Source organism: Aspergillus steynii, assembly GCF_002849105.1.
Source record: "Aspergillus steynii IBT 23096 chromosome Unknown P170scaffold_5, whole genome shotgun sequence".
NCBI lineage: Eukaryota > Fungi > Ascomycota > Eurotiomycetes > Eurotiales > Aspergillaceae > Aspergillus > Aspergillus steynii.
Window position 1 is genome coordinate 1932273 of NW_020194402.1, and position 12979 is coordinate 1945251.

The following is a 12979-nucleotide window of genomic DNA, read 5'->3' on the forward strand; positions in this document are numbered from 1 at the left end:
AAGCAGCCGAGTCGCTGGGCCGGTGGAGTGTCTATGACCGTCATGTTTTTCCTTCGGTCAGGGTTCTATGGCTCAATTGCCTGTCTCGCCTTGCAGGTTTCGGCCGCGGGGAATGACCGGCCAAGTACCAGGGCTGGGTACGGTTATGGCCAGCCTATGCCAGTGACCTGTCTAAACCGGACAATGTGAGTTTTTGCCATTGTGCATGCCCCAATTGAGGGCCTGACATGACCTCTCAATTCCTCTATAACCTTCTTGGGTGCTGATACTAACGGTTCTCTTCTCAAGTGACTCCGGCGAACATGTAATCCCCCCCTGACGCCTACCTGTCGCCTTCTCCTTACTGTCCAATCTCCAATCTCCCCGAAATGAAGTCGACCAACACATCACACACACATAACAGCAAGCTAACCTCCCACTCAGATCACCGATGATCTTGGCAAGCTCCAATACATTCCCTTCCCCGTCTGCAATGAGACCTCCCTCCCTCTTGCGCTGCGCTACGGCGTCCCCGAGACGGTCAATTGCACCGTCAACTCCCTCCCCGATGAACTCTACCACCTCCTCGAATACTACGTGCACTCCGACGTGCCCATGACCTGTCGCATCCCCACGGGCCCCCTCTCACCCGCCGCAGCCTCCTACGCCAGCACCGAAGACGGTGAGACCGTCGGCACCGAACTGGGCTCCCTGGCCGAGGACGGGCCCGCCTATACGCCCATCACGTTCGCGCTCCAGGGCACCCTGCAGCGCAGCCACCTCCACATCTGGACGGACATGAACGTGCTTCTGCATAACATCGCGTCGACAGACAGACCGAAGAATAAGAAGAAGAAGAAGGCCGCGCAGCAGAGTCCTGGGTACGCCGTCGCCGGAACGGCATACTCGGTTCCCGAGTTCGACGTGGCGCTGCTGAAAGGCGAGAAGACCACCGACGACGACAGCAGCGACGACGATCAGACCCAGGCGGCGGCTGTGGCGGAGAATGCTCGCGAGCCCTGGACGGCGGGCCACGGCACCAAGGTTATTCGCGGCGAGCCGCTCACCTTCACGTTCCATGTGAACTGGATCGAAGGCGGCGCGGGCATCGGGTGGCCGTCTCGAGGTACGGCCTCATCGGCAGGCGAGTCCGGTGCGTCGGGATTCTTCTCGAAGTTGTTCTTCTTCGTGTTGGCTGCGTCGGTGGGCGCGCTGGTGGCGCTGTATTGGGAGCGCAACGGAGCTCGGAGACGAGCTGGGTGGCGAGGAGATGGCATCCTGGGCGTCCCCTCGCGAGGAAAGGGGTCCATCGGGATCACTTACGGCAACGGGGGCAAGATGAATGGATATGGAGGGTACGCCTCCGCTAGTAGCTCGTCCACGTCTGGGGGTGGAGGCTACGGAGGGTTCATGGCCGGGAAAAGGGATTAAGAAATGACGATCGGGGACGGCTTGGCTATTGTTGGACTTGTATATGGCATGGCATGTATAAAGCACGATTTTTCTTAACTCTCTGGTTGGACTGCAGGTATATGAAAGGTATGGATAGATGCTCAGATTTTGCTATTTTTTTTCTCATCTAGCCAAACATGATGATTTAACTCCCGTGTTAGTATAACAATCAAAACATAAGATAATAATTGTACAAGACAACCCTCCTTCTCCACACGCAAGCAAGCATGCTCTATCCCATCATACAGTTTTCCCCTTCATCTCAGTGTCCGTCCCAAAAAAAAAAGTAAATACCAATCTATACACAATCATTCATCCCCAATCCCACTCCCTCGATCAACGACACGAAAAACCAACTGCCGATTGACAACCAATCTACCACCCCTGAGCCCGCATGCGATTGATCCGATCAACCGTATGGTTGAACGAGTACTTGAATAACCGCCTCCACCGGACAATGCGCTTGTTCTTCTTCATCTGACCCCGACGAACATGGAACCTCTGCGCCTGCGCGTCCTGCCGCACCCTGTTCTGCTGGCACGCTCTATGCAGAATCCGCAGCGACGCGGTCAGATCCAGCCCCCTCTCGGGCTCCACGGGCACCTGACGACCCAGCGAGGGCCCCAGCTTCATCGAGACCTTGCGCAGGGGGCGGTCGGGGCCCGCGCCGGTCGGCGAGATCGCGGCGCCCACGGCGCTGGTGACGGAGATGCCATCGGCGCCGGGCCGCTGGGGGGAGGAGGGGGAGGAGGAGGAGTAGGGGCTCTGGGAGTTGGGCGCCTGGCTGTCGAGGTTGAGCTTGTCGAGGATTTGGTCGAAGTCGGAGGGTTGGCTGGCCCGGGGGCCGCGAGGGGCGTTGGTGGGAGGGGCATTGTCGGAGAAGGAGAAGCGCAGGGAGCGGTGGCCGGCGAAAAATTGGCTCCTGAGGATGGACGAGGGCTGCTGCGCGGTGTAGAGAGATGTCGGCCTCGCGCGGAGGCTGCGGGTTAGGGATCGCATCTCCATGGTGTTTTTTTTGGTTTGGTCAGGAACCGGGTCCCCTGGTGGATTTGAGAGATGGGTGGGTGATTCCTGTGATTGTCCGAGTCCAGTTCTCTCCGATAGCTGACTGGCCGTGGGAGATCGGAAAGTGGCGAGGATTGAAGAAGCTCCGGTGGTCTGGAGGTGCAAAGAACTGCCGACGTCTCAAATCCGCTCGGTTTTCTGCGGGCACGTGACCGCCTCCATGCAACTTTCGCTCGACGTCGCCGACGACCGATTGGATTCGAGCTTGCGAGGACTAGCATACTGGTTTTGTCACAGACGATTTGAATCAGTGTTCATCATTCCCGATCGACCACGACAACCAACTCGCCCGCCATGTCGTCCATCTCCATCGCTACTCTTCCCCGCATGAGCCGGGACGCTCTTTCGGCGCTTCTACTCTCCGCCAGTTCGCCCAGTAAGCTGGCCATTATCGACGTGCGAGACTCAGGTACGGACTGTCTAGCTTGGAAATGGAATTGGAATTTGCAATCTGACTCATTGCAGACCACGTCGGTGGCCACATCTACTCCTCCACCTGGGTCCCCAGCTCCTCGCTCGACCACCGCATGCCCGAACTCGTCCGCACGCTAGCGGACAAGGAGAAGGTCGTCTTCCACTGCGCTCTCAGTCAGCAGCGTGGTCCGTCTGCTGCTTTACGATATGCCCGGGAGCGAGAGAGCGCGCTCGGCGTGGAGGAGAGCAAGAAGCAGGATGTGTTCGTTCTCGAGGGAGGCTTCGTCCAGTGGCAAGAGAAGTATGGGAAGGATACGAGATTGACGGAGGCTTATGCGGAGGATATCTGGCAGGAGTATTGAGTTGTTCTGTTTATAACCGGCTCTCGGTTTAGGCTCGGTTTGGTCTTTTTCTTGATGATGAAATGCTTGAAATGTTGGGCGATACCCGTGGGACTGGATTCCTTGATTGATTGACGAACAGGATAGAAGGTTAGAATTGATTCTTCGTTCATGATAGTTTTATATATACACATATTGTTACATTGGTTTATGGCAGCGATGTCTAGATTCCTCCGCCAAATCCGACGGGGCGACGCTTTCCACTGTTCTCCGGAATAATGGACATGACCTTGTAGATCTTGCCCATGCCGCCATCACTCTTTTCGACCAGTCTCTTCCAGCTGCTTTCCAGCGTTTTGCGCTTGTCCTCATCCTTGATACCCTTGAGCAATTGCTGCATACGCTCAGCGATACCCATGCTCTGCAGGAAGTCGCCCTGCTCCATGGGACCGTGGACTTCCACACCCTCGCTGGCTTCGATAGCGGCCTCCGCCAGCGAAGTAAAATCGACGTCGACACTCACATCGACCTGTCCGGGCGACGAAAGCGGAGGCACATTCTGGTGTTTCTGAATGCCGCGCAGGGAGTTGATGGGAATCGAGGACATGGTTCCGTAGTCCATAATCAAAGCCGCGCCGGAGGGGACCCGCTTCGCCGCTGCTGGAGGAGCGGAGGAGCCCTCGCGAGCAGCGGTCCGAGGAGGTTGCGACGAGCCACCGATTCTTCGTGCAAAGTCCGATGCATAGATGCGACTTTCCGGGCTGATTTCAATGGTGGACCCGGGCTGGGACTTGAGCGCCCGGTACCGCTGGGAAATCTCTGGAATAACAAGGGACGACGGCGTTGAGGCTTTCGCTAACGTCAGAGAGAACTCCGGCTCGCCTGCCTGGTTTTCGTCCACCGCTTTGGGGTTCAATGTGACCATCAGCTCTCGCCACTGAGGGGTGTTGGCGGGCTTCTGCGGTTCGTTCAGCTTGATGGGGCCAGTAGGCGTCATGATTTCCTTCTCCTGGGGTGTATTTTCCGGAGAAGGGGGAACGGATTCGAAGGCGTGCATTGGAAGGGCATCGAAGAATTCATGCGCAAAGATGAACGGCGTTTTATTCTCATCTGTGGGAACGATCTTAGCAAGTGACCTTGCAGGTTTCCAACATACCGGTAACACTTACCGTGAGGCAATAGCCTGATGTCTTCCACCCAGATCACCGGAACGTCGAAATATTTGCTGGTGCTTTTGTGGCCAATGTCGGTTTCCACCATGGCTGCATCACCGCAAAGGCGCTGTTTCTGGACCTCTCGAAGCGTAGGACTAGCTTCCACCAGATAAATTGCTTCAATGCTCGACGTGAACGTCTTGAAATTCCTGAGTGCCTATCCATAAAAACCGTCAGTATCTGCCACAAAGATCCGGCCAGGTGAGCAATTGACGCACACGAAGCATATCATCCATCAACGTCCCCTTGCCCGGACCGACTTCCATCAATTGAACCCCACTGCGCGTCCGGCCCTGCGCAATCCATTCTGCTATCGTCCATACGCCAACCAGCTCTCCAAAAACCTGGGATATCTCTGGCGATGTGACAAAGTCACCTTTCTTTCCGAAAACTTCTCCGTCGCCTTCGGGTCGAGTGGTGTAATAGCCGCCTTCGGGGGAGGTGAGGACTTGACGCATGAACGCCGCAATGGGAATTGGTCCGGTTACCTGCGAGAAGATATCGGTTAGCAGTCTGACCTGCTAGTTAACTGGGGGTTGTAGATAGGTACTTTGATGGCATTGGCTAGAGTTCGAGCCAGTGGCGTAGACCATTCTCTAGTATCAAATGTCGATGAGCATCGTCGCGATCCAAAAACCAGCGTCCGGTTAGGGTATCGCCGGAGGACCTGGGTAAGGGCACGCCTGCTCCCAAGATTCATGTTTGCAGATGACGGAGCTCGACCAGACCGAGGGAATGAATGGACAGTCAGAGACGGGGATTCTCCAATTCTTCTCCGCAGTCCCGCGACACGTGATTGCCGTTATCATATCAACCGGCGGTGCTTTTCTACTTCGTTTACATTTACTCTGCACGGCTTCGATTCTATGCAAACCCCCAAGAAAATGTCGGCTAATATTCATACAGGTCATCACTTTCGACACAAGTACACGCAAAGATCCAATGGCCGAAGCCTTCAAATCGTAGACAAAAAGGCGGACGCGCCAATATGCCGCTTTTGGTTTGCTCTTTCTTTCCTAGTCCTCATTTTTGGTAGGCATCGATAACCAAGAGCTTGTTCCAAATTAACTGCCAGTAGCCAACTCCTATCGGTTCCGATTTCCTCGGCTTCTCGAGCTTTGAGGAGCATCAACCATCATTTGATCACTGTAGAGACCCTGATCGTTGGCGTCTTGGTTCGTGTTCCTGCCGCCTCTTCCTTGGTTTCGGCCTCTGAGGTTTCGTCTATTATTGCGACCGGCGCCCCGAGTATCTTCTCGAGCGAAGAGGTCCCCATTCTGCTCACCGAACCCATAATTTCCGTTCTGAACTGTAGGCTCGGCTCCGCGATGCAAGCGGCGCTCACGGTCTGCTTGCTCTCGAAGATCGTTAAAGGAGGGTTCGGAGTAGTGGGATCCCGAGCCAGTCGACCGGCTGAAGAGGTCGCGCTTCGCCTTGGAACCACCCGTTGGCTTCATTCGCATGGAAAGAATCAGGCCATCCGCCTTCGCAAAAGTTAGCTTTAACCTAGGTGGAACAATCATTGTCAAAATCTTACCCTCTGGTTGTGAAGGTTCGCAATTGCGTTATCCGCCGCCCATTTTTCGGCGAACGTGATCTCCGCGGTCACGGTAGGCTCATGCGATGTCACCCAGCATTTCAGGATCTGCCCCGACATAGGCTCGATTGTAGACTGGATATCCGCGGCGGTGGTACCGGGCGCAAAGTTGCTTCCGATGACAACGAATGGCCCCGAAGCTCCCTTGATCGAAATCCCAACGGGTCCCTCCCGAATTGAGGCTTGTCCGCTGGCCGGGTTGAGAGCTGAAATCAGGCGATCTTCATGGGGGCGCCGTTTTTGATTCGATGCACCTCCTCGAGCGGGCGCCGACGGGACTCGTTTCGCGTTCTTGGGCTTGACGTTGGGTGCAGGTGCCGAGCGCTAAAAGGTCGACGAAAATGACCGCAAGTCAGTCCGCTGGAAAGGGAAATCGTTCGGAAAGCAAGGTGTTCTCCAAAGTTACCTTAGCCACGCCGATTCGACTCGCTAGGCTCCCTGATGTCGCATTCTGCGCTTTGTTGCCAGAGCCCGAGCCAGGTGCGCTCGCCCTTCGATTCTTGCCGAGGATTCGGTTTGCAAGTTCTTCGTTCTTCTTCTTCTGTCGGTCTAAATTTCATCCGATGCAATTTAGCGAATTGTCTCGACGATGGCAGGTTGGGATGTCTGCGGGACCCCTACCAGCGTTGATAATCTGGTCAAAAGAGACAGCTTCCTGGCCGCGGGCCATGACGGAAATTAGGGAGCTCCGGCGGAGTTGACTTAAATAGAGAAGGACGACAAGAGAATAATAAGATCCCACCGAGAGAATGACCGAGTTCGTGGATAAAGGACAGGAGGAAAATTGAGGGATAGGTGTGGTCAGCAAGAAGGGAGTGAAAGTGAGTGAGAGGAGAGAGAGAGGCTTGGGGTAAGTTTGGAGGTTCCATTATTTATGCCGGACGCTGCGCAACACCAAATTTGACCCGCGCATCCCCCTCGCCATGTCCGACGTACGCTGCTGTGCATGCTGCAATGTCTCTCTGCCTTGTAATCAACTCGGCTTCAGACACTTTGGGTTTAATATCTTTCCACCCGACCGATTTTCCCTCCTGGAACTTCCGGGGCAGGAACGATGCGCAGGGCGAAGATGGACTGGAAGCTGGGGAACCAGCCTCTCCTAGCTGCCTTCGTGCTCTGTTTTTGGATTCTTTTCTGTCCGACATTGTGAAATCCTTTAGTCCAACGTTCATCTCGCTCTTTCAACGGATTGTGAGCTGTGCGATTTGTTTGTCTGTGATTCATCTCTTACAGCCCTAACCCAATACCGTCGTCTTCTTCAGTGCTTTCGCAAGTCTTCGATCTTGCCTCGCTGGTACCGACTGTCTCTCCTCGAAGTCGCTTCATGGTGAACAACGTCCTCTGATACGACATGGCCTCGGACAATCAAAGCAGCGACTTTGGTAGACGCTACCTGACGCTGCCTTCATCCGTTGTGGTTCGCCCGTCGCCAGCAAGAAGAGTCAGGTAGGACTAATATAGCTCGCCATGCTTGGAATTGAGTGTTGATTGCTGAACTTAGGGCTACCGTTCCTTCCAACTCTCCGCAGATATGCGAGCGAAGTGTTTATCCGGTCTTTAACCCGTTGGACCCTCGGCACAATCCTATGGCCCCTGCGTCGTCGTGGTTTGACGACAGTTACTTTCCTCCAGAAGAGCCTAGTAACCTAGGCTCTGAGGGTTGGATGCAAAGCTTTTCTAAGAGATCTATACGGAAAGCACGCTCCGGGCTTCTAGCTCTCAGATCAGGGATGCAGAAACGTCCTCTAGTGGATGGCTCCCGTCACGATGGCGAAACGCTGAGGTCTTGTCCTTGGCCGGAAGAATATTCTGACCAGAAAGAGAATATATTCCCATCCTCGGTATCCGAAGCAAGTACAGAAGAAGATGTCGAATTCGGGTCTCACTTGCATCGAACCAAATGCAAATCTTCTCCCTTGGCCCATGACCAGGATAGTCCCGTACCCATGTCGCGATTCTCATCGGCATTGGCTGATCTCTCGCCTTTCACGAGAAGAAGTGAAGAATCATCAAATCCCCTTACTCCAGCTCTCACAGATTTTGTACTCAATTCTCGCGTGCATGAATCGGCCAGTGAGAATGCAGAAAAATCAGCAGTGAACGCGTCCAGCGGCGTCGACGGGTCGGAGATCGGACGGGTTGGTAAAACCATGGCCTCTTCACGCTGCGTGGCACATCCCTCGCTTGACAGTAACTCGCCAGATTCAAGCAATCACTCGGTCCGAACTAGTGAAGCCGAAAAAGGCATCGCCGATGAGGATATTGTGGTACCTCCACGCGCTCATGAGCTAAATTTCGTCGAGTTGAGTGACATCGATCTTATGATGGACACTCTCGGGGCCTTGGATCGTCTCAACATTCATGAAAGCCCTGATATGAGCCTTGCGGGTCCGGGGTCCAATGAATCAAGTCCAGGTTCCCCCAAACGGACAAGCACAGGGTTTCTATACCCATCTCGCTCGTCTAGCACCGAGAGAGAGTCGAGTCGGAGCAATGGAGAGGTCCAGTCCAATGTGTGTTACCTGATGATGTTAACTGAGCAATGCTAACTGCAGATAGGGATCTTGCAATATCAGGATCCAAGTGCAAAGTGGTGATTGGAGTCGCAGTCTGTCGCCTGTTCCCGAAAGCAGCGATTTGGTGGACTCCAACGATTTCTTCGGCGATCAGGCGGCGTGGTCAAATCGGCCAAGTGAAGAGGGGACAACCACCGACATCACTTCTGTTTCCAACGTTCTATGGTCGCCTGCTGAAAACGAGGACCTACCATCCCTGGTAACAATGGGAGACGAATTTTTCCTCGTCGATGGCAAGACGAGCGGGTTCCACCCGGATCGGGGCGATAACCCTACGAAAGCCGAGCGAAGGCTCGTTAGCAACGACAGCCTGTACAGTGATCCTAGTTTCGAGCGCAATCCATCGGTTCGAACGCAAGACATTCCTGAAGTCATCGGGCCAGGAAGTCCAATACGCATGCCGCTGTCAGGGCCACGCCGAAGAGGCCGCGACGCAAGTGATTCTACGGACGAATATCTGGTTACTTATCCCCTGTTTTTAAGACGATATCTCTCCTGAGCTCCTTAACACCCAAGGAGCTATCTACCTACCGAGTTGACCTTGTTCACTCGTTTCCGTACCTGGTCTGTGACAACAAATGACGCTTAAAGGTCTTCGACGCATAAAGTCACAATGCTACATTGTTAGGAGTCTGTAAGGCTATATTATAGCACGCGGTTGGTCCCAGGGTCTTTTGGCATCTTAGTAGGATAGGACAGTCTTTGCGGAGGTTGCTGCTTCTAAGGATTATTCCTTGAATATATGGCTGTTGGCGCGTATTGTTATATTGATAGCAGTTCATACATGCACCTAGTAATATACTTTTCCGGGCTGGGCTTGTTTCCCGGATTTCTCTGGTCTAATTGAAGCCGCATTCCGTCGATAAAATCATTAGTCCATTGATCTATATTAATGTACAACCCCCAGAAATACTCTCCAGCGTCTATATTGAGTAGCATCAAATCGGGTAGAATGGTTCGAAAATGCAAATTCTCCAAGTATTTCGTTGCTTTAGTATTTTGCAACACAAACTAGGGACATCCTTGCAGACCAAAATGGTGTTTTGGCCGGGACCGAGTTGCGTCTGTATGTGCGTTTGTCACGTCAAACATCAGTTTCAATGGCACCGATTGCACTTAGCCCAGCCGGAGGGTGAAACCTGCTCCCGTCTCCCCCGTGTCGCCACCAGCCTGGCCACCACCAAAGACACTCGCAAAGTCCAGCTTCGGAGCGTCCTGGCCGCGCTTAGGCGCCTCGGGGGTCTCGCGGCGCCTCCGCTTCTCCATCCCCGCCTTGGATGGAAACGTGGGGAACATTTCCTTAGGCTTAGGGCGGGGATCTTCGCGGAAGTACTGGTGAGACAGACATTCTTGGGTGGTTGGGCGTATGCTGGGGTTCAGCGCCAATAGTGAAGAGAGAAGGTGAAGACCGGCGTTCGTCAGGAAGGGAAATTTCGATCGAGGCAGCAAGGGAAGACTCCCTGATGAATCGGATGTCGGTGGAAGACGGAGAGATTTCGCATTTGGGAGGGATCTAAATCCAGGCCAGGATTGGGCTGTAGGAGGGCCGGTGAGAGCGAAAATCTAGATGGAGGTGTTAACTCTGCCGGTACAAAGATGCTCAGCCAGGAAATCACATACTTTGGAAACTTGGTCGACTTCATTCTTGCCCTGCAGCAATGGCTCCTTGGTTAGAAGCTCGCCGAATATACACCCGATACTCCACATATCAATCTCCGTGCCGTACTTCTCAGCGCCGAGAAGCAGCTCTGGCGACCGGTACCACAGCGTCACGACCAGCTGGGTCAGCTTCGGAGGCGGGTCTCCGTAGTATCGTGCCATACCGAAGTCGGCGATTTTGAGCTCGCCACGGTTATTTATGAGGAGGTTCGAGGTCTTGAGATCGCGGTGCATGATCCATTGCGAGTGGAGGAAGCCCAGGCCGGAGAGAACTTGGAGCATGAGGGTTTTGGTTTCGGAGGGGAGGAATGGCTCGCGCATGTCATCAAGGAGGGTTTTAAGGTCATGCTCGGAGAAATCCATCACTAGGAAAACGCTGTTGTGGATGTTCGTTAGCTGGTGTTCAAATTTTTTATCTCCGGGCGCATTCATGACGATCAAGGGAGCTCGTACTCATCCATTTTATTCCCCATGACAATCTCTCGGAGATAAACAACATTCTTATGGCGCGCTTCCAATAGAGTCTGGATCTCTCGAAGGCCAGTCACAGGGAACCCGTCCGGCGAGTTCTCCATCTTGAGTTTCTTCAGAGCCACGACCTCGCCGGTTACGATGTCCTTCGCTCGGCTGACCCATCCATACGAGCCTTCTTCGATGTGATTCAAGCGTTCGAAATTGTCCACATGGCGACAGGGACCCCATCCTTGCCCCGGAAAGCGCAGCAGCTTCGATTTCACCCGGGATGCTTGCTGTTTCTCATTTCCTGGATCGGCGGACTCGGGCAGCTCCTGGTCCTCCGCGGGCTCATTGGATAGTCGTCGGCGTTTCTTGGGAGGCGCGTCGGTATCACCATTGGTTTCGGAGGGAGGTTGAGGTTGAGATTGTCGTTGCTCGAGCTGGCGTTGTTTCTCGGCTTTGGCGCGTCGCTTCTCTTCCTTTTCCCGCTTGCGTTGGGCGACGATGGCTTCGGTCTCGGGGTCGTCGTCGGCCCACCGGGACTTGGAGGACATAATTAACCGGGTACGAGCGAGAAAGCGAGCGAGCGAATTCGAAAGGCTAGAATTCGAGGAATTGGGATGGGTCGTATGACGTGCTGGATTAATAAGGGAGAGATGGATGAAGGTGAAGGGCCGAGAAGGGCGATAATTGGATGACGCCGTTTGATTTGGCGGCGGATTTCAAAGCATCCCCGCCTTCTTCCGTCGGCCTTTTTGCCCTCCCCTTTGCTCTCGTGCCGCCACGCTCTTTTGGTTTTACTTGGACTCTCTTGTGTCTGTATTACTTTCCCTACCGTGATTTCTTGCTGTCCGATCCGTCATGATTGAACCCTTCCAGGTTGGTAGGCCCGTGGATGGCGCTGTCGGCGCATAGTCTTCCACCTACTCGAACTGACGCATCCGCACAGACAACCTTCGCGGTCCCGATGACCTGCGATGGCTGCGTCAAGGATATCTCCTCGTCCCTGAAAAAGGTCGAAGGTACGGCACGCCATCCTGCTGGGTCGGAAATTGCATCGGGAGGATCAGAGCATTGATCAGCCCACTAGGAGTCAACAAAGTCGAAGCGGATCTCAAGGGTCAGCTCGTATTCATCGAAGGCACCGCGGCGCCGAGCTCCATCGTCACCGCCATCCAGGCTACGGGTCGAGATGCGATTCTACGGGGCAGTGGAACATCCAATAGTACGTGTGAAATCCGGAATCATGGTCTACTCGAGCCGCCGCCCAGGCTAACTCGCGCGATGATACGTCCGTAGGCTCCGCCGTGTGCATCCTCGAAACCCATTCGACCACGGTCTCCAATAAGATCCGCGGACTGGCGCGCATGGTGCAAGTGTCTCCGAGCATGACTCTGGTGGATCTGACCATCAACGGACTGGCGCCGGGACAGTACTGGGCCACCGTGCGACAGGCGGGGGACATCTCCCAGGGCGCGACCTCCACGGGCGGGATCTGGGAGGCGCTGAAGTCGACGGTGCTGGGGACGGAGACGACGGCGGTCAAGGAGCCTCGCGGGGTGTTTGGGCGAGTGGATGTGGACGCCCAGGGACGCGGAAACGTGTTTCTGGACCGACCGGTGGCCATCTGGGAGATGATTGGGCGCAGTATGGTGGTGTCGAAGTCGAAGGATGGGCCATTCCGCAAGGACGACGCGGATACGCTGGTTGGAGTGATCGCTCGCAGTGCGGGCGTGTGGGACAATGATAAGATGGTGTGCTCCTGCTCGGGCAAGAATGTGTGGCAGGAGCGCCAGGAACAGGTGGCCCAGGGAATGGCGTAAGACCCTCAGTCCCTCAGTCCCTCTTGACGTTAGTCGTTCCTCTTTCCCTTCGAATGAATGAATGAATGTATGTGATATCCCACGAGGAAGTGCCGGACGGTGGAGCCAGGAACTTCACCTGACCATTGGACGTATGCAGGCGGGCCACGATAAAAATACTCGCGCGACGATCATTGGGCAGTGGCACGCAGGATTTGCAGCAGGCGAGAGACTACCGAGTGAGCTTGGACATCGAGCGATGCTGCAAGCGCCGTGGCGGGGACGGCGAAGTTTAATGTGCTCCGGAGTATACGATGTCTGTACGGAGTGTGTGTAGCAGTTGACAGTGATGGTCATAGTCCAGTCATTCCGTGGGTAGTCGTAGGCAGAGTCATAATCATGGTGATAGTCAGTCATAGTCGAA

The 12979-nt window shown here is 54.6% G+C and overlaps 7 protein-coding genes across 7 annotated transcripts; 4 read left to right on the plus strand and 3 right to left on the minus strand.

The window, feature by feature from the left end:
- P170DRAFT_437818 (uncharacterized protein) lies at nt 1-1582 on the plus strand. Its single transcript, XM_024849452.1, has 3 exons — nt 1-185; nt 289-304; nt 424-1582. The coding sequence occupies exons 1-3, from the start codon at nt 43-45 to the stop codon at nt 1408-1410; spliced, it is 1146 nt and encodes a 381-aa protein (XP_024703411.1). The 5' UTR covers nt 1-42; the 3' UTR covers nt 1411-1582.
- P170DRAFT_437819 (mitochondrial 37S ribosomal protein bS21m) lies at nt 1523-2584 on the minus strand. The gene has a single exon (XM_024849453.1). It carries the CDS (start codon nt 2434-2436, stop codon nt 1807-1809), a length of 630 nt encoding a protein of 209 aa, XP_024703412.1. The 5' UTR covers nt 2437-2584; the 3' UTR covers nt 1523-1806.
- Nucleotides 2585-2705: 121 nt separating this feature from the next.
- On the plus strand, nt 2706-3445 carry P170DRAFT_386368 (phosphatase YCH1). The gene is made up of 2 exons (XM_024845767.1): nt 2706-2905; nt 2962-3445. Exons 1-2 carry the CDS (start codon nt 2791-2793, stop codon nt 3270-3272), a joined length of 426 nt encoding a protein of 141 aa, XP_024703413.1. The 5' UTR covers nt 2706-2790; the 3' UTR covers nt 3273-3445.
- A 29-nt stretch (nt 3446-3474) lies between these two features.
- On the minus strand, nt 3475-6886 carry P170DRAFT_456765 (DUF185-domain-containing protein; the record flags this gene model as incomplete). Its single annotated transcript, XM_024851648.1, has 8 exons — nt 6684-6886; nt 6469-6611; nt 6003-6386; nt 5599-5949; nt 5016-5132; nt 4684-4953; nt 4421-4622; nt 3475-4361 (listed from the first exon to the last, which is right to left on the minus strand). Exons 1-8 carry the CDS (start codon nt 6730-6732, stop codon nt 3475-3477), a joined length of 2403 nt encoding a protein of 800 aa, XP_024703414.1. The 5' UTR covers nt 6733-6886.
- Nucleotides 6887-7326: 440 nt separating this feature from the next.
- Nucleotides 7327-9137, plus strand: P170DRAFT_510802 (uncharacterized protein; the record flags this gene model as incomplete). The annotated part of the gene is made up of 3 exons (XM_024854815.1): nt 7327-7508; nt 7564-8575; nt 8622-9137. Exons 1-3 carry the CDS (start codon nt 7414-7416, stop codon nt 9135-9137), a joined length of 1623 nt encoding a protein of 540 aa, XP_024703415.1. The 5' UTR covers nt 7327-7413.
- A 295-nt stretch (nt 9138-9432) lies between these two features.
- Nucleotides 9433-11576, minus strand: P170DRAFT_437822 (Pkinase-domain-containing protein). Its single transcript, XM_024849454.1, has 3 exons — nt 10751-11576; nt 10259-10673; nt 9433-10201 (listed from the first exon to the last, which is right to left on the minus strand). The coding sequence occupies exons 1-3, from the start codon at nt 11305-11307 to the stop codon at nt 9755-9757; spliced, it is 1419 nt and encodes a 472-aa protein (XP_024703416.1). The 5' UTR covers nt 11308-11576; the 3' UTR covers nt 9433-9754.
- A 38-nt stretch (nt 11577-11614) lies between these two features.
- Nucleotides 11615-12576, plus strand: P170DRAFT_447918 (copper chaperone CCS1; the record flags this gene model as incomplete). Its single annotated transcript, XM_024850925.1, has 4 exons — nt 11615-11632; nt 11703-11775; nt 11844-11978; nt 12053-12576. The coding sequence occupies 4 exons, from the start codon at nt 11615-11617 to the stop codon at nt 12574-12576; spliced, it is 750 nt and encodes a 249-aa protein (XP_024703417.1).
- Between the last annotated feature and the right edge of the window lie 403 nt (nt 12577-12979).

What these genes read in the sequence shown, in the direction of transcription:
- P170DRAFT_437818 (XM_024849452.1), top strand. Translation starts at nt 43, where the DNA reads ATGTTTTTCCTTCGGTCAGGGTTCTATGGCTCAATTGCCTGTCTCGCC.
- P170DRAFT_437819 (XM_024849453.1), bottom strand. Translation starts at nt 2,436, where the DNA reads ATGGAGATGCGATCCCTAACCCGCAGCCTCCGCGCGAGGCCGACATCT.
- P170DRAFT_386368 (XM_024845767.1), top strand. Translation starts at nt 2,791, where the DNA reads ATGTCGTCCATCTCCATCGCTACTCTTCCCCGCATGAGCCGGGACGCT. An exon ending in TATCGACGTGCGAGACTCAG is followed by an intron (nt 2,906 to 2,961) that starts GTACGGACTGTC and finishes GACTCATTGCAG; the next exon opens with ACCACGTCGGTGGCCACATC.
- P170DRAFT_437822 (XM_024849454.1), bottom strand. Translation starts at nt 11,307, where the DNA reads ATGTCCTCCAAGTCCCGGTGGGCCGACGACGACCCCGAGACCGAAGCC. An exon ending in ATGGGGAATAAAATGGATGA is followed by an intron (nt 10,674 to 10,750) that starts GTACGAGCTCCC and finishes CATCCACAACAG; the next exon opens with CGTTTTCCTAGTGATGGATT. An exon ending in AAGTCGACCAAGTTTCCAAA is followed by an intron (nt 10,202 to 10,258) that starts GTATGTGATTTC and finishes ACCTCCATCTAG; the next exon opens with ATTTTCGCTCTCACCGGCCC.